Raw genomic sequence first — 21,512 nt, 5'->3', positions numbered from 1 at the left:
GAGGTGGTGTGGAGTAGTGTATTGTGAGGTGGTGTGGAATAGAAGAGTGTGGTGTGGTGTGGGATAGAATAGTGTGGTGTGAGGTAGTGGAGTGTGGTGTGTAGAGTTGTGTGGAGTAATGTGTTGTGGGGTAGAATTGTGTAGTGTAGTGTGGGGAGTGGAGTAGAGTAGTGGGGTGTGAGGTAGTATGGTGTGGAGTAGAACAGTGTGGAGTATAGTAGTGTGGAATAGTGTGCTGTGGAGTAGTGTCATGTGGAGTAGTGTGGTGTGTCGTGTGGAGTAGTGTGGTCTGGAGTAGTGTGGTGAGTAGTGTGGTGTGTCGTGTGGAGTAGTGCGGTGTGGAATTGAGTGGTGTGGTGTGGAATGGTGTTGAGTGGTGTGTTGTGTTGTGGTTTGGAGTAGTATGGAGTAGTGTGGAATGGTGTGGTATAGTGTGGAGTTGATTTGTGTTGAGTGGTGTGGAGTAGTATGGAGTGGGTTGGTGTGGAGTGGTGTGGAGTTGAGTAGTGTGGAGTGATGTGGTGTGTGACGTCATGACAGCTGGGATTGGCTGACATGGATGATGTAACATGTCAGACAGTTCAGAGTTGCGTTGTGAGGCAGACTACCACATTCTTGAGTATTAGGTTCTGCAGAGGTGTGGAAGGGAGGATGAGACCGCCAGGCTTAGAGGTGTGGTGTAGTGTATTGTGAGGTGGAGTAGTGTATTGTGAGGTGGTGTGGAGTAGTGTATTGTGAGGTGGAGTAGTGTATTGTGAGGTGGTGTGGAGTAGTTTATTGTGAGGTGGTGTGGAGTAGTGTATTGTGAGGTGGTGTGGAATAGTGTATTGTGAGGTGGTGTGGAGTAGTGTATTGTGAGGTGGTGTGGAGTAGTGTATTGTGAGGTGGAGTAGTGTATTGTGAGGTGGTGTGGAGTAGTGTATTGTGAGGTGGTGTGGAGTAGTGTATTGTGAGGTGGTGTGGAATAGAAGAGTGTGGGGTGGTGTGGGATAGAATAGTGTGGTGTGAGGTAGTGGAGTGTGTTGTGTGAGTTGTGTGGAGTAATGTGTTGTGGGGTAGAATTGTGTAGTGTAGTGTGGGGTGGAGTGGTTGTAGAGTAGTGGGGTGTGAGGTAGTATGGTGTGGAGTAGAACAGTGTGGAGTATGGTGTGGATAGAACAGTGTGGAATAGTGTGTGGAATGTGTGCTGTGGAGTAGTGTCATGTGGAGTAGTGTGGTGTGTCGTGTGGAGTAGTGTGGTCTGGAGTAGTGTGGTGAGTAGTGTGGTGTGTCGTGTGGAGTAGTGCGGTGTGGAATTGAGTGGTGTGGTGTGGAATGGTGTTGAGTGGTGTGTTGTGCTGTGGTTTGGAGTAGTATGTAGTAGTGTGGAATGGTGTGGTATAGTGTGGAGTTGATTTGTGTTGAGTGGTGTGGAGTAGTATGGAGTGGGTTGGTGCGGAGTGGTGTGGAGTTGAGTAGTGTGGAGTGATGCGGTGTGTGACGTCATGACAGCTGGGATTGGCTGACATGGATGATGTAACATGTCAGAATCTGATGTGGGTTGATGATGTAATGTAAGGTGGATGATGTAATATTAGTCTTGCACTGGATTGGATAGGGTGGTGTCATGTCGGAACTAGGTTAATGAACCGGATACAGGTATAGAGCATTATGGGTACTATGGTATGTCATGCTACAGGTACACTGTATATACAAAAGTATGTGGACACCCCTTCAAATGAGTGGATTTGGCTATTTCAGCCACACCCGTTGCTGACAGGTGTATATAATCAAGCACACAGCCATGCAATCTCGAAAAATCTTGGAGCAACAATGGCTCAGCCACGAAGTGGTAGGCCACACAAGCTCACAGAATGGAACCGCCGAGTGCTGAAGCAAGTAGCGCATTAAAATCATCTGTCCTCGGTTACAACACTCAATACTGAGTTCCAATCTGCCTCGGGAAGCAATGTCAGCACAATAACTGTTCGTCGGGAGCTTCATGAAATGGGTTTCCATGGCCAAGCAGCCACACACAATCCTAAGATCACCATGTGCAATGCCAAGTGTTGGCTGGAGTGGTGTAAAGCTCGCCGCCATTGGACTCTGGAGCAGTGGAAACGCGTTCTCTGGAGTGATGACTCACGCTCACCATCTGGCAGTCCGACGGAAAAATCTAGGTTTGACAGATGCCAGGAGAACTCTATCTGCCCAAATGCATAGTGCCAACTGTAAAGTTTGGTGGAGGAGGAATAATGGCCTGGGGCTGTTTTTCATGGTTCGGGCTAGGCCCCTTAGTTCCAGTGTAGGGCAATCTTAACGCTACATCATACAATGACATTCTCAATGATTCTGTGCTTCCAACTTTGTGGCAAAAGTTTGGGGAAGGCCCTTTCCTGTTTCAGCATGACAATGCCCCCGTGCGCAATGCGAGGTCCATACAGAAACGGTTTGTCGAGATCGGTCTGCAAGGACTTGACTGGCCTGCAGAGAGCCCCGACCTCGTACCAACTCCATATTAATGCCCATGATTTTGGAATGAGATTTTGTCCACATACTTTTGGTCATGTAGTGTACAATGTTAAGTGCTGCAGACAGATTCTAGAATATCTGACCTCCAATCAAGGCTTCGGAAAAACAAGAGTATGATAATTTGACGATCGAGCATATTAAAAAGCTATATTGTCATCCATTTGATCCCACTGGCGATGATGACTTGTTGGCCTGGCTTTTCGGGATGATCGATGTCATTACTGGAATGGACTGGAAGGTATGATGTCATCTCAAAACTGAGCAGCAACGGAAAGCATGATGATGACGTAATCTACACTGGCAGCTATAGTGACTGTTTTTTCTAATTGACTAAAGCACAGGACGTCAGTGCCTTGTCTAACTGTGCTATTTTCTCCCCTTGCCAACTGACCTTTTGCAGATGATGGATGTGAAGGGCGTGAGTTTCTGAGTGTGACATGGCACGACGTGGAATGCTTTGCCTATTTGTGTGTGTTAGTTCTGTACATGTTTCTATGTGTGTATACAGCTGTGTATTTCTTATCATCCTGCCACTACCCTCTTTGTCTCCTCCCCAGCCAAGCCCAGAACCTCTCTGAGACAGCCAGACCACAGGGGTCGCGGTCTGGGGCGAGGAGGAGGTGGGGGCGGCCGAGGATTGGGAGTCCAGCATGGAGACTTCAGACAGGGGAGGGACATGAGGGACACCCAATCAGAGGGAAAGAGCAATCAGAGCTCCAACCAGAACAAACCAATCAATCAGAACACCCCTGCTACCAGGAAGTCCTATGTGCCCTCTGAGAGGTGAGTGGTGATTAGTGGAAACCATAAACTAGACTGGCTAGACTGCACTAATCATTCCCTAATGACTGAAAGGAGTTACATGGAAAAGAAATGGAGGAAGAACTTGTCAAAAAGCAGGACAGACTGACGTTCTCTCACCCTGCTGACCTAATACTGTGAATAGCAATCATCTGTTGGGGCTGTTTGAAAATCTGTCCTTGTAGAAAATGACTCTCTAGAAATTAAATAGTTAAGAGTTTCTTACTCTGTTAAAAGGTGGAATCTCCTGTAGGGGGAAATATTGCCACTGGCCGTTCCACCACGGTTGTTATTGTTTCTGTTGCGGAGATGAGGAGCGTTGTGCAGATTAGTGAAAAACATTTGAGTACGTATTGTGCTCGTCTACCGTGCGTGTGATGATGTCAGAGGGGAAAAAATGGTTTGTTTTCATTATCTTCTTTGTTGTTGTAATAACGCAAATGGATGCGGCTGTTTCACCATGAAGGATTCCAGCTTTATGGAAATATCACTTTGAGTTGCAAGCATTGCCTTTGCTGGGAGGGGAGGATTCTGTTCCATGCACTCTAAAACAAACTAGGAATCAGAATCAGGAACTACTAGGAATCAGAATCAGGAACTACTAGGAATCAGAATCAGGAACTACTAGGAATCAGAATCAGGAAATGAAAGGATGAAAATAATGAAGACAAGGATTTTTCTCAGTCAGTCAGTCAGTCACTCTCCATTCTGTGTTTCTTTCTCTCTTTCTTTACTCTGTCCTCTCCGGTCCTCTGTCCTCTTCGGTCTGTCCTCTTCGGTCTGTCCTCTTCGGTCTGTCCTCTTCGGTCTGTTCCTTAGTTAATGACTTGAATGAGAATAGCACTGTGAATCAATGGCGCTGGAACCCACTGGTTGGATTGGTGGTGCCAGCAATCCCTCTCCTCTCTCCCTCCCGCTCGCTCCCTTTCCTCCCTCTGTGCTTATTCAGGAGTAGCACCAGAGCTGCAGCAGCCTCTCTTTCTCTCTTTCTTACCCCTTCTGTCTCCCTCCCCCTATCCTGTTTTTTCCATCACAATCTGGGCCCTGGCAGCTAGCTAAGGAAAACAACTGACCTCAACCGACTTAATCTTCTGTTTTGTGTATCAGTGACACTCTCTCACCAGACAATGGACCACAGCAGAGACCTGGGTGGCATGACTGAAACCATAGGGACAAGGCAGACTAATCTCTCTCCTATTCTGCTACAGATTAGCAGCCCATTGAATCAGGATGTCTGTAGTAGGACAGTCACTTTCATCTGAAGAGACACGCAAGCAGCACGCACACATGCACACACACACAGCACACACACAGACACACAGACACACACACACACACACACACACACACACACACACACACACACACACACACACACACACACACACACACACGCACGCACGCACGCACACACACACACACACACACACACACACACACACACACACACACACACACACACACACACACACACACACACACACACACACACACACACACACACACACACACACACACACACACACACACACACACACACACACACACACACACACACACACACACACACACACACACACACACAGCATTATGTCCAGCTAGCAGCAGGAAGCTTGGTCAAGAAAATTGATTTGAAATACCAATTGTTATTAGCTTCAGTAATCGTGCACGACATTGGCTGTTTGCATTTCGAAATGCCCCTAATTAACCATATCGGGTCAAAATTAGAGGTCGACCGATTAATCGGAATGGCCGATTGATTCGGGCCGATTTCAAGTTTTCATAACAATCGATATTTTTGGGCGCCGATTTTGCCAATTAAATTGTTTGTTTCTTTACACCTTTTATTTGGTCTCTATTTAACGGTAAGTCAGTTAAGAACACATTCTTATATTCAATGACGGCCAAGGAACGAGGCAGAACAACAGACTTTTACCTTGTCAGCTCCCATGACACCTTCTAGCAAAATCTGAAAAGCAGTTCCTTCATTCATTTATTCCATAGTATATTTTTAGATTCACTTAAAATAAGGTCTGTGTTCCGTGTAGGCTTACACCACCTTGCCAATTGTATAACTGTGTAGATATCCATAGGACAAGGTAACTGATCAATATTGGCTAAATATAAGGGAAGATAAAAAAAAAAATTGTAGAGTGGATTTATGAAAATATTTTGACAAACGTTACATTATCCTAGTGAGATTTACACGAGTATCAAAACGCAGAGGCGGTTTAAGCACGAAACACAGACCTTATTTGAAGTAGATCAAGACATTTTCTATGGAAGACATGAACGGTAAAATAACGAAGGAACCCCTTTCAAGTTCAGCTGCAAGTTATAACAGGAATTATAACGCTCAAACTATTTCTCTCTAAACCATATACCTTTGACTATTACAAGCCTGCTGCTGCCTATCACCCCTCAGTCAGACTACTCTATCAAATCATAGACTTAACTATAATAAAACACACAGAAATACGAGCCTTAGGTCAAATCCGGAAACTATCACCTCGAAAATAAAACGTTTATTCCGTTCCGTATTTTATCTAACGGGTGGCATCCATGAGTCTAAATATTCATGTTACATTGCACAACCTTCAATGTTATGTCATAATTACGTAAAATTCTGGCAAATTAGTTCGCAAAGAGCCATGCGGCCCAAACTGTTGCATATACCCTGACTCTGCGTGCAATGAACGCAAGAGAAGTGACACAATTTCACCTGGTTAATATTGCCTGCCAACCTGGATTTATTTTAGCTAAATATGCAGGTTTAAAAATATATACTTGTGTATTGATTTTAAGAAAGGCATTGATGTTTATGGTTAAGTACACATTGGAGCAACGACAGTCGTCGATTGATTCTTTTTTTATAAGATAAGTTTAATGCTAGCTAGCAACTTACCTTGGCTTACTGCATTCGCGTAACAGGCAGGCTCCTCGTGAGGCAGGTGGTTAGAGCGCTGGACTAGTTAACTGTAAGGTTGCAAGATTGGTTCCCCCGAGCTGACAAGTTAAAAATCTGTCGTTCTGCCTCGTTCGTTGACCGTCATTGAAAATAAGAATGTGTTCTTAACTGACTTACCTAGTTAAATAGAGACCAAATAAAAGGTGTAAAAAAGATATATTTTTAAATCTGCAAAATCGGTGCCCAAAAATACTGATTTCCGATTGTTATGAAAACTTGAAATCGGCCCTAATCAATCGGCCATTCCAATTAATCGGTCAACCTCTAATTTTGACCCGATAAGGTTAATTAGGGGCATTTCGAAATGCAAACAGCCAAGGTCGTGCACGATCACTGAAGCTAATAAAAATTGGTATTTCAAATCAAATCAAATGTATTTGTCACATACACATGGTTAACAGATGTTAATGTGAGTGTAGCGAAATGCTTGTGCTTCTAGTTCCGACAATGTAGTAATAACCAATGAGTAATCTAACCTAACAATTCCAAAACTACTACCTAATACACACAAGTGTAAAGGGATAAAGAATGTGTACATAAAGATATATGAATGATTGATGGTACAGAACGGCATAGGCGAGATGCAGTAGATGGTATCTAGTACAGTATATACATATGAGATGAGTAATGTAAGGTATGTAAACAAAGTGGCATAGTTTAAAGTGGCTAGTGATACATGTATTACATAAAGATGCAGTAGATGATATAGGGTACAGTATATACATATTCATATGAGATGAGTAATGTAGGCTATGTAAACATTATATTAAGTAGCATTGTTTAAAGTGGCTAGTGATATATTTTACATCAATTTCCATCAATTCCAATTATTAAAGTGGCTGCAATTGAGTCAGTGTGTTGGCAGCAGCCACTCAATGTTAGTGGTGGCTGTTTAACAGTCTGATGGCCTTGACATAGAAGCTGTTTTTCAGTCTCTCGGTCCCTGCTTTGATGCACCTGTACTGACCTCGCCTTCTGGATGATAGCGGGGTGAACAGGCAGTGGCTCGGGTGGCTGTTGTCCTTTATGATCTTTATGGCCTTCCTGTGACATCGGGTGGTGTAGGTGTCCTGGAGGGCAGGTAGTTTGCCCCCGTTGATGCGTTGTGCAGACCTCACTACCCTCTGGAGAGCCTTACGGTTGTGGGCGGAGCAGTTGCCGTACCAGGCGGTGATACAGCCCGACAGGATGCTCTCGATTGTGCATCTGTAGAAGTTTGTGAGTGCTTTTGGTGACAAGCCAAATTTCTTCAGCCTCCTGAGGTTGAAGAGGCGCTGCTGCGCCTTCTTCACAACGCTGTCTGTGTGGGTGGACCAATTCAGTTTTTCTGTGATGTGTACGCCGAGGAACTTAAAGCTCACTACCCTCTCCACTACTGTCCCGTCAATATGGATAGGGAGGTGCTCCCTCTGCTGTTTCCTGAAGTCCACAATCATCTCCATTGTTTTGTTGACGTTGAGTGGGAGGTTATTTTCCTGACACCACACTCCGAAGGCCCTCACCTCCTTCCTAGTAGGCCGTCTCGTCGTTGTTGGTAATCAACCCTACTACTGTAGTGTTGTCCGCAAACTTGATGATTGAGTTGGAGGCGTGCATGGCTACGCAGTCATGGGTGAACAGGGAGTACAGGAGAGGGCTCAGAACGCACCCTTGTGGGGCCCCAGTGTTGAGGATCAGCGGGGTGGAGATGTTGTTACCTACCGTCACCACATGGGGGCGGCCCATCAGGAAGTCCAGTACCCAGTTGCACAGGGCGGGGTTGAGACCCAGGGTCTCGAGCTTGATGACGAGCTTGGAGGGTACTATGGTGTTAAATGCTGAGCTGTAGTCGATGAACAGCATTCTCACATAGGTATTCCTCTTGTCCAGATGGGTTAGGGCAGTGTGCAGTGTGGTTGAGATTGCATCGTCTGTGGACCTATTTGGGCGACAAGCAATTTGGAGTGGGTCTAGGGTGTCAGGTAGGGTGGAGGTGATATGGTCCTTAACTGGTCTCTCAAAGCATTTCTCAATGACGGAAGTGAGTGCAGGTAGTCGTTTAGCTCAGTTACCTTAGTTTTCTTGGGAACAGGAACAATGGTGGCCCTCTTGAAGCATGTGGGAACAGCAGACTGGGATAAAGATTGATTGAATATGTCCGTAAACACACCAGCCAGCTGGTCTGCGCATGCTCTGAGGATGCGGCTGGGGATGCCGTCTGGGCCTGCAGCCTTGCGAGAGTTAACACGTTTAAATGTTTTCCTCAAGTCGGCTGCAGGGAAAGAGAGTCCGCAGGTTTTGTTTGCGGGCCGTGTCAGTGGCACTGTATTGTCCTCAAAGTGGGCAAAAAAGTTATTTAGTCTTTCTGGGAGCAAGACCGTCTGGTCCGTGACGAGGCTGGTTTTCTTTTTGTAATCCGTGATTGACTGTAGACCCTGCCACATACCTCTTGTGTCTGAGCCGTTGAATTGTGACTCAACTTTGTCTCTATACTGACGCTTAGCTTGTTTGATTGCCTTGCGGAGGGAATAGCTACACTGTTTGTATTCGGTCATGTTTCCGGTCACCTTTCCCTGGTTAAAAGCAGTGGTTCGTGCTTTCAGTTTCACGCGAATGCTGCCATCAATCCACGGTTTCTGGTTTAGGAATGTTTTAATCGTTGCTATGGGAACGACATCATCAATGCACTTTCTAATGAACTGGTTATCATTGGTTATCTACTACCGGTGTGAGTTGTTTGATAAATCACACTTTTATTATGCGTACGAACATTCTAAGTTCCGTTCGTAAGTAGTATTTTAGAATAATTTCTATGCAATAATGATAAATGAGGTCCTGGGCCCACAATTATCTATGTCTGGGGATTTCAGGCATTGATTGGCCTTTTTCGGGTGCTGTTCTGCCCAGCGACTCAGTTGTATAAGCGTGATCTATTCAGAATGTTATGCTCCTATTGTCTAAGGTAATTCTGGGATGGAGAATCTCCCTTCAGAAAGAATTGTGGGTAGGGTGTAATCAGTGTAGTAGAAGGGGAGAAGGCTCACTCACCCATTGAATTGAATGGGGATGACTGTTCGAGGAGTTATTCCATTTCTATGAGGATATCTCAGGCCTCTACACTCTAGCACAGGTCTAATGTTTATGGAGTGTGAACAGGGTACAGCGGAGTACAGTAGAGTACAGCAGTCTCGTCTAGCACTGACTGGGTTGACTGATGTTGCTGGCTTCTTCCACCTGAGTCTTTTTTTGGTTGAGAAATGGGGACACAAACTGCCATTATGTATCCAACCAGGAAACAAAACAAAAAGGAAATGAATGCAAGTTCTTTTGTTATTCCGCCATTGGTTCAGTGTGTCTGTTTAGACTCTCTGTCATTTGAAGGATACAGTCGAAATGGTTCCAAGTCAAGACTCTCTCTCTTCTTGTTGTGTGTTTAGGTCAGACAAAAGGATGACCCTGCCGTCACTGTTCCAGATGGAAGTGCACACTCATATCTCCAGGAACACCCAGAGCAACCGTATGTGGGACACTGACACACACACACACACACACACACACACACACACACACACACACACACACACACACACACACACACACACACACACACACACACACACACACACACACACACACACACACACACACACACACACACACACACACACACACAAATACCCAGCAGAGCAACAGTATGTAGGACAGTTTAAGGACTACAATAGACTGACTGTATGCCCCAGATCAGGGGTCTTATCGGTCCACAGCTTTGCTGTTTTCATCTGGGGTGTAGTTCCTCACAGAGAGATCAGTCTTTACATCAGAAGTAAAACAGCTGTGTAAATGACTGTTTCAAGAGATGACTGACCCCTCTGGTTCCAGTCCTTCACATTACTGTCCTTTGAATAGAGCACGTCTCAAAGCAAAAATCACATTACAGGCTAGAGATTAGCATTAGGCTGCTAACTCATGACTTAATTCTCTGTAATAAGAGACAGGTTCTAGGAAAGCAGACTGTTTTTAGTGTTACCCCCCGAGGCACCAAAAGTCTCTTGCAATGCAACACCAAGTTTTTCTCTGGGCCCTAGACTATAGCTGCCTGGTCAGGACAGACTCCTGGACTTTCTATTCCATATGATCCAAAAAACTGTGCAATAACAATTCTATACTTATATTATTTCATACAAATCGTGCCTAACCAATTTCACCTAAGATGTCCTCCTCTTTCCTCCTCCAGTTCCCACAAACTTCAAAGAAAATGCTGTCTCGGGGAAGCCCAAGCCACATCACTACCCCAAGGACTACAACCCCTCACCCGGTGGGAACTACAACCCCCAGCAGGTGCAAGGGCGTATCAGCGAGGTTCTGAACAAGTACAGTAATGGTTTCTGGGTGTCCAAGCTGCCTCAGCTCTACAGAGAAATGTACAAACAGGACCTGCCTAGTGAAGCAATCAAAGACTTGGAGCACTGGACACACATCTGCACCGTACGTACCAAACTTGTATTGTATTTATACTGATGTACAGTATTCAATTACACTGTTGAAATACCACTATCTTGGTAAGACCTGGAGCACTGGACACACATCTGCACAGAATGTACAGATGTAGGAACTTCATTTGACCACCCTATTGCAGGAGAACATTCCTGCAATGTTAGGACATTACAACTTGTAGTCTATTTGAGGTTGAAAAAGGCTTCTGAAGTTTGTAATTTCCACTTTGAAATTTCAGACTTGATATATCTTTACGAAAAAATGTGAGATGCTTGATACATACTGTATGGCCACTGGTTGTTCTAGACTCTGTTTATCAGAAGAATATGTCCTCCTGTTCCAGGTAGAGAAACCATGCAGCAGCAACCCCAATGAGTTACTCCTCTACCCGGCTAAGGAACCAACACAAACACAGACCCCATCCCCTGTCCCTACCAGAGTCCAATACCCCATCTCCACCGCCTTCACCCCATCCATGGACATCAAGCCCCAGTCAAAGCCCCCTACCACCCCCTCTACCACTACCATGAGCCCCCTCCCACTCACCCCCCCCTCGTCCTCCCCTCGTCCTCCAGCCTCCCGCTCCACCCTCTCTCCCGACCTCAGACAAAAACTGGGAGAGCTTCTCGTCAAATACAGCAATGGTCTATGGGCCCACGCCTTACCCAAACTCTACTTGGACACGTACAAAACCAAACTCCCAGAGCACATCCTGGAGAATCTCTCGCTGCTCTCCGACTTCTGCACCATCGAATACCCCATGCCGGACAACCCCAAACGGGCCATTCTGTACAAGAGGACCAGGGAGGAGAACCACAACAGGAGGGAGTCAGTGGAGGAGTGCAGGGCCAGAGAGGAGGTGGGGAGGAGGCTCAGTACCCAGACTATACCTCCTCTTCTCATCCCCCGAGAGGAGTACCCCTCTGTGTTGGTGGGGGAGGCTGCTAATACCAATGGAGTCATACTCCGGTAAGAACCAGTGGGATGGGCATGGGAGTCGTTTGGTTGTGGTGCAGTAAGAATATGCCCTCAGTGCTGTTTAACTAAGCCTTACCTGGATGAATAGAAAGAAATGAAAGATTCTCCTCTCGCTCTCTTCTTACCCCCCTCAAATCAAATTATATTTGTCTTATGTGCCAAATACAACAGGTGTAGACCTTCCCGTGAAATGCTTCCTTACCCTCCCCTCTCTCTCTGTGTATCCTCCATCCAGGTACATAGGAGAGGGTTACTCCCAGGCACAGGAGGCTCTGGAGGACAAGATGAGAGAATTCTACTGTTGCCAGGACAACAACACTCGTACTCGTGACAAGAAAAGTGGTACACCCCTGGCCTCCCTAACCTCGGGACAGCTGGCTGCCGTCAGAACTGAGGAGGACGAGGAGATACTACGAGCACAAGTCACAGAGGTCATGGCCGACAAGGTCAAGGTGAGTTCAAAGGTCAATTGGTTGAAACTTCGAAATGAATAAAGATACAATTTCTATATCGTAGGGTATTTGTTATGGGTCTATGGTGCCATGTTAATGGTTGAAGGATAGGAGGAGGGTTTAGGGATTGACATTTTAGAAAATGAATCACTTCTCCATTTTTTTTTTCACTTTTCTTCTGCGAATCTGTAGGTTTACTATGTGGATCACGGGTTTTCAGAAGTCATCGGCAAGGCCAAAGTGTTTGAGCTGCATGAGAAGTTTTTCAACCTGCCTTTCCAGGCCACCAAGTGTCAATTGGCTGGTGAGTTTTGATCACAATCTTAGACAGTTAATTATATATATTTTTTTCATCACAAAGTTGCAGAAGGCTTGTTGATATTTATACAATAGTGTTACAGTCAGATGTCTGGACTCAGTTTCTTCTTCTTAATGAAGTGTCTGTCTGTCCATCTGTTTTCCTACCTAGGTCTGGAGCCTTTCTGCCAGGAGCCTGCTGTCCTGAAGAAGTTTGAGTCCATGACCAGCGGCAAGATCCTATTGGCTGAGATCCTAGAGAGAGGGCAGACCCCATTGGTGGTCCTGTACGACACGTCGCAGGATGATGATGTCAACATCAACGCTGCATGTATCAAATCCCTGCAGGACAAGACTCTGGCCAGCCCCCTACAGGTGGGTAACTGTCATAGGAGGGGAGAGTGCCTGTACCACTGTCAGTGGGTCGGAGGCGTTCTGGAGCATCTTTCATCACCTGAGTGGAATGGGATCATGTCTAACCCATCCATGGTTCTCTCTCTCTCCCTGTAGGTGAACAGTGCCTATATGAACGTGGCGGTGAGAAGTGTGTGTTCAGACGGGACCTTCTACTGCCAGCTCCCGTCTCGAGGTCTGGCCAAACTCACTGAGATCCTGGAGAAGGCTGAGGCATACTTCCACTCACAGGTACTCGTGTGTGTGTGTGTGTGTGTGTGTGTGTGTGTGTGTGTGTGTGTGTGTGTGTGTGTGTGTGTGTGTGTGTGTGTGTGTGTGTGTGTGTGTGTGTGTGTGTGTGTGTGTGTGTGTGTGTGTGTGTGTGTGTGTGTGTGTGTGTGTGTGTGTGTGTGTGTGTGTGTGTGTGTGTGTGTGTGTGTGTGTGTGTGTGTGTGTGTGTGTGTGTGTGTGTGTGTGTGTGTGTGTGTGTCGTCCTCTGAAGAGGCTGCTAAGAGCCAGACACAGTTGAGATTAAGGAACATAATCTGGGGTTAAGACACAGGCTATTTAGTTCATCTCATCACATGACACTGGAACTGACTGTCATTGACCCAGTGGCAACATAGTACCTACCGTAGTCTCCCACCGTAGTCCCCCACCGTAGTCCCCTACCGTAGTCCCCCACCGTAGTCCCCAGTTACCATTCACTGTCCCCAGTCCCCAGTTATCATTCACTGTCCCCAGTCCCCAGTTACCATTCACTGTCCCCAGTCCCCAGTTACCATTCACTGTCCCCAGTCCCCAGTTACCATTCACTGTCCCCAGTCCCCAGTTACCATTCACTGTCCCCAGTCCCCAGTTATCATTCACTGTCCCCAGTCCCCAGTTACCATTCACTGTCCCCAGTCCCCAGTTACCATTCACTGTCCCCAGTCCCCAGTTACCATTCACTGTCCCCAGTTACCATTCACTGTCCCCAGTCCCCAGTTACCATTCACTGTCCCCAGTCCCCAGTTACCATTCACTGTCCCCAGTCCCCAGTTACCATTCACTGTCCCCAGTCCCCAGTTACCATTCACTGTCCCCAGTCCCCAGTTACCATTCACTGTCCCCAGTCCCCAGTTACCATTCACTGTCCCCAGTCCCCAGTTACCATTCACTGTCCCCAGTCCCCAGTTACCATTCACTGTCCCCAGTCCCCAGTTATCATTCACTGTCCCCAGTCCCCAGTTACCATTCACTGTCCCCAGTCCCCAGTTACCATTCACTGTCCCCAGTCCCCAGTTACCATTCACTGTCCCCAGTCCCCAGTTATCATTCACTGTCCCCAGTCCCCAGTTACCATTCACTGTCCCCAGTCCCCAGTTACCATTCACTGTCCCCAGTCCCCAGTTATCATTCACTAAGACAGTGTTCAGGTTTGTTCTGATGCACAAAATACAGACTCTCTCTCTCTCTCTAATATCTATATACCAGGCTACATAATATTGTATATTAAGTGTATTCAGACCCCTTGACTTTTTCCACGTGTTGTTACTTTGCAGCCTTATTCTAAAATTGGTTAAATTGTTGTTGTTTTTCCCCCTCATCAATCTACATATGATATATTAACTTTGACCTGAGGTGTTCTGCTTCAACAGTCTGAGTCAACGTAGATCTCATGTTTGTTTTTTCGCCAGTGTCTGTCTCACGTTGATGACATTATCCTGTCCTATACTGATAACATAATCTCTTCTGTCTGGCAGGGGACGTCAGAGTTCCTGGTGTCCAGACCGTTCTGTGGGAAAGGCTGTCTGACGCGCTACAAAGGCAAATGGTCTCGCGTGGAGGTGAGATGGATTCTGTTGCCTATACAGTCAATAGTTTGGGGCAGGGATAGATACTGCATGTCCCATCTACAGTTCTGCCTAAAGGTCATACCATCTAGCTTCAGTTTGACCCACAATGAAGAGGTGGAGCAGAAGGTGACTTACCTGGACAGAAGTTAGCTAGCTCAATTTTACACCAAATATTGTAAAAAATGTATACAGATGGAGGATCTTAATTTGACCAGTATTGTCACGGCAAAATAATCCTGCAGCAACAGGATTTGAATGTTTAGTCCATAATGTTGCTTGGTCTGTGGTTAGCTGGCCAAAATTAAGCAACATGAAAACTGCAATACTTTTAATATAACTGTGTGTTAGTGTGGGTTTTCAGTGAATATATATAAATCATCCAGCTCCTGCAGTGCAGAAGAATTCTCAGCAACATAAGAGTGATCCAATTAAGATCCCACATCTGTAGCACACAATGCTAGCACATCCTAGACAACCAGGTCATATGTTATGTTCTCACACTTTCCCTGTATTCTTTCACCCTCCCTCATTCCCCTATGTCTCCTATAGATCACTAACCTCCATGGTAGTCGTGTGTTGGACATCCTCTTCATAGACCTGGGGGTGCAGGCCTCAGTGGAGGTGATTGAGCTGAGGGAAGTCCCACCTCCTTTCCTATGGGACCTGATTGCCATCCCACCACAGGTCAGAACATGGATGGAGAGATGGTGTGTGTGTGTGTGTGTGGGAGGGGAAGGGGGGGGTGTCTGTGTATAGGTAATGTAGTCTGACCTGCTAGGCGGTGAAGTGTTGTCTGGGTAATGAAGTCTGACGTGCCGTAGTCTCTCTAGGCGGTGAAGTGTTGTCTGGGTAATGTAGTCTGACGTGCCGTAGTCTCTCTAGGCGGTGAAGTGTTGTCTGGGTAATGTAGTCTGACGTGCCGTCGTCTCTCTAGGCGGTGAAGTGTTGACTGGGTAATGTAGTCTGACGTGCCGTAGTCTCTCTAGGCGGTGAAGTGTTGACTGGGTAATGTAGTCTGACGTGCCGTAGTCTCTCTAGGCGGTGAAGTGTTGTCTGGCTGACCTGACTGTGAGTGGTGTGGGCTCCTGGACTCCAGACGCTGTTCAGTGGTTCCGAGACGCCGTGCTCAACTCCACAGACTGCAGTGTGAAGGTAATGTATTACAACTCTTTTTTTTCAGTGTGATTGAGTTCTATGCCAAGTCTAGTCATCTGTTTTGTGGGTGCGTGATACATTCTCAGAATGGATATTGGAAGTTATCAACGCATACTATAGACTCACACTGAGACACAAATGCATACACATACTCCTGTATATGTGACCATCGTAAACTTAAAGCGGAATTCTTCTTAACAGTGATAGATTTTATATTACTGTTTTATATCTTCACTGTTTTACAGAGCATTTGCACAGTTTTCAGACCCTTTGACTTATTCCACATTTTGTTACATTGCAGCCTTATTCTAAAGTTGATGAAATAGTTGTTTTTCCTCATCAATCTACTCACAATACCCCATAATGACATCACAATACCCCATAATGACATCACAATACCCCATAATGACATCACAATACCCCATAATGACAAAGCAAAAACAAGTTTTTAGACATTTTTGCACATTTATGAAACATTTAAAAAAAATCATATTTACATAACTATTCAGACCCTTTACTTAGTACATTGTTGAAGCACCTTTGGCAGTGTCTTGGCCTCGAGTCTTCTTGGTTATGACTCTACAAGATTGACACACCTTTATTTGGGGAGTTTCTTCCATTCGTCTATGCAGATCCTATCAAGCTCTATCAGGTTGGATGGGGAGCGTCGCTGCACAGCTATTTTCAGGTCTCTCCAGAGATGTTCGATCGGGTTTGAGTCCGGGCTCTGGTTGGGCCACTCAAGGACATTCGGAGACTTGTCCCGAAACCACTCCCGTGTTGTCTTTGCTGTGTGCTTAGGGTCGTTGTCCTGTTGGAAGGTGAACCTTTGCCCCAGTCTGAGGTCCTGAGCACTCTGAAGCAGGTTTTGATCAAGGATCTCTCTCTGCCAAGTTTCCTCCAGAAGTGACTCTTAGCATTCAGGCTACAGAATTCAATCTTGGTTTCATCAGACCAGAGAATCTTGTTTCTCATGGTCTGAGAGTCCTTTAGATGCCTTTTGGCAAACTCCAAGCGGGCCGTCATGTGCCTTCCATCTGGCAGCTCTATCATAAAGGCCTGATTAGTGGAGTGCTGCAGAGATGGTTGTCCTTCTGGAAGGTTCTCCCATCACCACAGAGGAACTCTGTAGCTCTGTCAGAGTGACCATCGGGTTCTCAGTTTGGCCAGGCGGCCAGCTCTCGGAAGAGTCTTGGGGGTTCCAAACTTCTTCCATTTTAAAGATGAGGAGGCCACAGTGTTCTTGGGGACCTTCAAAGCTGCAGTAATGTTTTAGCACCCTTCCCCAGATCTGTGCCTCGACACAATCCTGTCTCGGAGCTCTACGGACAATTCCTTTAACCTCATGGCTTGGTTTTTGCTGTGACGTGAACTGTGGGACCTTATATAGACAGGCGTATGCCTTTCCAAATCATGTCCAATCAATTGAATTTACCCCAGATGGACGCCAATCAAGTTGTTGAAACATCTCATAGCAAAGGGTCTGATACTTATTTAAATAAGGTATTTCTGTTTTTTGTCATTGTGCGGTATTGTGTGTAGATTGCTGAATAACGAAACAAGTATTTAATCCCTTTTAGAATAGGGCTGTAACGTTTTGTAAAAAATCAAGGGGTCTGAATACTTTCCGAATGCCCTGTATATTACTGTTTTATATCTTTGCATCTTTACTGTTTTATATCTTTGTTTTTTGTCATTATATCCTCTTGGTATGAATGTACAATTTTTATATCTTTCGAGATTGAAAGTAGTGTTAGGTTTAAGCTCTTTGTGTATGGGAAGTGTAATTATTTAGTGGTAGACTGTAGGAATGTGTTTTCCCAATAACTCCAGGTGCTATCTGATAAGAAGAACAGGAGAGCATGGATAAATCCTGGATGAAGGAAAAGTACTGAAGTACATCTTAGTGGAAGGGGGGGTGAGGGCTCAGGGTAGAAATGGACACTCCACTGTATTGAATGTGTGTATTCAGCTGTTACATTGGAAATGTCACTCTGAGATTGGGCTGTTTTGTATGATAAATATGTTTGTGTATTGAACTATTGGGCTTCTTATCCACTCCCCGACCTCTCTCCACAGATCGCCAAGCTGGATGAGACCAAGCGCAGTGTAGCCCATGTCTACGTGTTCCCCGACAAGAACTTCCAGGACCCCGCGAGGAGTCTCAACCGCCAAATGGCTGCCTCGGATCTCTTCAAACACGGAGGGGACCACTGGTAGGGCTGGGAGTCCATTTCAACAAGTCAGTTCCTGAATCCTACACAGTGTGGAATCTCCTGCCGTTGTGCAAACTCCCCTTTCTAGTGGGGTTGGGGTTAGGAAGAATACACTTTTGAGTGGCTCTTTGACAATTGACAATAGTATATATTTCATCTTCTCTTATCACAGCCCTTCCAAGACCTCCACTTGTACCTCCACTGCCACCCTCACCTCTACCCCCAAGACCTCCACAACCACCACCACACCCAGCTCCAACGGGACCAAGCCCCAGCTGAGACGTGCCCGCTTGGAACCAAGGCCGACAGGGGGTACAAGCACCCCTCAGGGGACTCCCCCACCTCCCTCATCCACCACACCTATCAAGCTACCTCTGCTGCTGGAACTACCACCTGCAGGCCAGTACCATACAGTGCACTCAGAAAGTATTCAGACCCCTTGACTTTTTCCACAATTTGTTACGTTACAACCTTATTTTAAAATAGATTAAAAACGATTTATCAATTTACACACAATACCCCATAATGACAAAGCGAAAACTGTTTTTTGGAATATTAAAAAAAATAAAAAACAGAAATTCCTTGTTTACATAAGTATTCAGACCCTTTGCTATTTGTATTGAAACTCAGCGTCCATCATTCTTAAATAGAAGAAGTTTGGAACCACCAAGACTTTCTAGAGAGACCTTAAAATAGCTGTGCAACGACGTTCCCCATCTAACCTGACAGAGCTTGAGAGGATCTGCAGAGAAGAATGGGAGGGAAAAAACTAATACAGATGTGCCAAGCTTGTAGCGTCATACCCAAGACTCGAGGCTGTAATCCTTTCCAAAGGTGCTTCAACAAAGTACTGATTAAATCGAATCAAATTAAATTTGTCACATGGCCGAATACAAAAAAACGTGAAATTCTTACTTACAAGCCCTTAACCAACAATGCAGTTCAAGAAATAGAGTCAAGAAAATATTTACTAAATTAACTAAAATAACACAATAAAATGACATAACAATGACAAGGTTATATACAGGTGGTACCGGTACAGAGTAAATGTGCGGGGGTACAGGTTCGTCGAGGTAATTAGTCGATGTGACTTTGCATAGATAACAGCGAGTAGCAGCAGTGTAAAAACAAAGGCAGGGAGGGTCAATGTAAATCGTCTGGGTGGCCATTTGATTAATTGTTCAGCAGTCTTGTGGCTTGGGGGTAGTAGCTGTTATAAGGAGCCTTTTGGATCTAGACTTGGTGCTCCGGTACCACTTGCCGTGCGTTTGCAGAGAGAACAGTCTATGACTTGGGTGACTGGAGTCTTTGACTATTTTTTGGGCTTTCCTCTGACACAGCCTATTATGTTGGTCCTGGATGGCAGGAAGCTTGGCCCCAGTGATGTACTGGGCCATACGCATTACCCACTGTGGCGCCTTACGGTCGGATGCTGAGCAGTTGCTATACCAGGAGGTGATGCGACTGGTCAGGATGCTCATGATTGTGCAGCTGTCGAACTTCTGAGGACCCATGCCAAATCTTTTCAGTCTCCTAAGGTGGAATAGGCATTGTCGAGCCCTCTTCACGACTTTCTTGGTGTGTTTGGACCATGATAGTTTGTTGCTGATGTGGACACCAAGGAACTTGAAGCTCTCAACCTGCTCCACTACAACCCAGTCGATGAGAATGGGGTTCTGTTTGGCTCGCTTTTTCCCATAGTCCACGATCAGCTCTTTGTCTTGCTCACATTGAAGGAGAGGTTGTTGACCTGGCACCACACTGCCATGTCTCTGACCTTGTCACTATCTCATCGTTGTCGGTGATCAGGCCTAACACAGTTGTGTCGTCAGCAAACGTAATAATTGTGTTGGAGTCGTACTTGACCATGCAGTCATGAGTGAACAAGGAGTACAGGAGAGGACTGAGCATGCACCCTTAATGGGCCCCGGTGTTAAGGATCAGTGTGGCAGATGTGTTGTTGCCTACCCTTAACACCTGGGGGTGGCCCATCAGGTTGTCCAGGATCCAGTTGCAGAGGGAGGTGTTTAGTCCCAGGGTCCCAGAGTGATGTGCTTTGTGGGCACTATGGTGTTGAACGCTGAGCTGTAGTCAATTAACATCATTCTCACATAGGTGTTCCTTTTTATCCAGGTGGGAAAGGTCAGTGTGGAGTGGGATTGAGATTACATCACCTGTGGATCTGTTGGGGCAGTATGCGAATTGGAGTGGGTCTAGGGTTTCCAGGATGATGGTGTTGATGGTGTTGATGTGAGCCATGACCAGCCTTTCAAAACACTGCATAGCTACTGACGTGAGTGCTTACGGGGTGGTAGTCATTTAGACAGGTTACCTTCGGATTCACCACAGGGACTATGGTGGTCTGCTTAAAATATGTGGGTATGACAGACTTGGTCAGGGAGAGGTTGAAAATGTCAGTGAAGACACTTGCCAGATGGTCCACGCGTGCTCTGAGTACATGCCCTGGTAATCTGTCTGGCTTTGCCTGTTTGATGGTTCGTCTGAGGGAATAGCGGGACTTCTTATAGAGCATCCGGATTAGTGTCCGCTCCTTGAAAGCGGCAGGATCTAGCCTTTATTTCGGTGCAGATGTTGCCTGTAATCCATTGCTTCTGGTTGAGATATGTACGTACGGTCACTGTAGGGATGAAGTCGCCAATGCACTTATTGATGAAGCCGGTGACTGAGGTGGTGTACTCCTCCTGGAGAGTAGCATCCGCGTCATCTTACCACTTCCGTATTGAGTGTGTCACTGGTACTTCCTGCTTTTAGTTTTTGCTTGTAAGCAGGAATCAGGAGGATAGAATTATGGTCAGATTTGCCAAATGGATGGTGAGGGAGAGCTTTGTAAGTGTCTCTGTGTGTGGAGTAAAGGTGGTCTTGATTTTTTTTCCCTCTGGTTGCACATGTGACATGCTGGTAGAAATGAGGTAAAACAGATTTGTTTGTCTCTATTAAAGTCCCCGGCCACTAGGAGCGCCGCTTCTGGGTGAGCATTTTCTTGTTTGCTTCTGGATTTATACAGCTTGTTGAGTTTGGTCTTAGTGCCAGCATCGGTCTGTGGTGGTAAATGGACGAATAATATAGATATTGTGTTCTACAGCTTATAGCCGAGCAATACCTCGATACTTTTAAAAATATTATACATTGTGCACCAGCAGTTATTGACAAATACACACACACACCGCCCCTTGTCTTACCAGACGTACAGTAGCTGCTATGTCCTGCCGATACACGGAAAACCCAGCCAGCTCTATATTGTCCGCGTCGTCGTTCAGCCACGACTCGGTGACACACAAAATATCCGTTTTTAATGTCCCGTTGGTAGGATAGTCTCGACCATAGATCTTTGAGTTTGTTTTCCAGTGATTGAATGTATGTATAATGTATAAAATATCAAATAAGTTACAAACAATGTGAGGGGTAACAA

The 21,512-nt window shown here is 45.8% G+C and overlaps 1 protein-coding gene across 1 annotated transcript in view; it reads left to right on the top strand.

The window, feature by feature from the left end:
• Positions 1-21,512, top strand: part of LOC124007841 (tudor domain-containing protein 7B-like) — a 38,461-nt gene that overhangs the window by 14,491 nt on the left and 2,458 nt on the right. The window contains exons 4-16 of the mRNA XM_046318620.1: positions 3,069-3,294; positions 9,697-9,776; positions 10,494-10,744; positions 11,097-11,722; positions 11,967-12,183; positions 12,376-12,487; positions 12,653-12,855; positions 12,991-13,125; positions 14,619-14,702; positions 15,261-15,395; positions 15,750-15,863; positions 17,946-18,082; positions 18,255-18,481. Coding sequence (XP_046174576.1) covers positions 3,069-3,294; positions 9,697-9,776; positions 10,494-10,744; positions 11,097-11,722; positions 11,967-12,183; positions 12,376-12,487; positions 12,653-12,855; positions 12,991-13,125; positions 14,619-14,702; positions 15,261-15,395; positions 15,750-15,863; positions 17,946-18,082; positions 18,255-18,481 — 2,547 coding nt within the window. The remainder of the gene's footprint in view (positions 1-3,068; positions 3,295-9,696; positions 9,777-10,493; positions 10,745-11,096; positions 11,723-11,966; positions 12,184-12,375; positions 12,488-12,652; positions 12,856-12,990; positions 13,126-14,618; positions 14,703-15,260; positions 15,396-15,749; positions 15,864-17,945; positions 18,083-18,254; positions 18,482-21,512) is intronic.

The sequence above is a fragment of the Oncorhynchus gorbuscha genome, linkage group LG21, assembly GCF_021184085.1.
Source record: "Oncorhynchus gorbuscha isolate QuinsamMale2020 ecotype Even-year linkage group LG21, OgorEven_v1.0, whole genome shotgun sequence".
NCBI lineage: Eukaryota > Metazoa > Chordata > Actinopteri > Salmoniformes > Salmonidae > Oncorhynchus > Oncorhynchus gorbuscha.
Note: the sequence above shows the minus strand (reverse complement) of the source record. Positions and strands in the feature narration are given on the sequence as shown.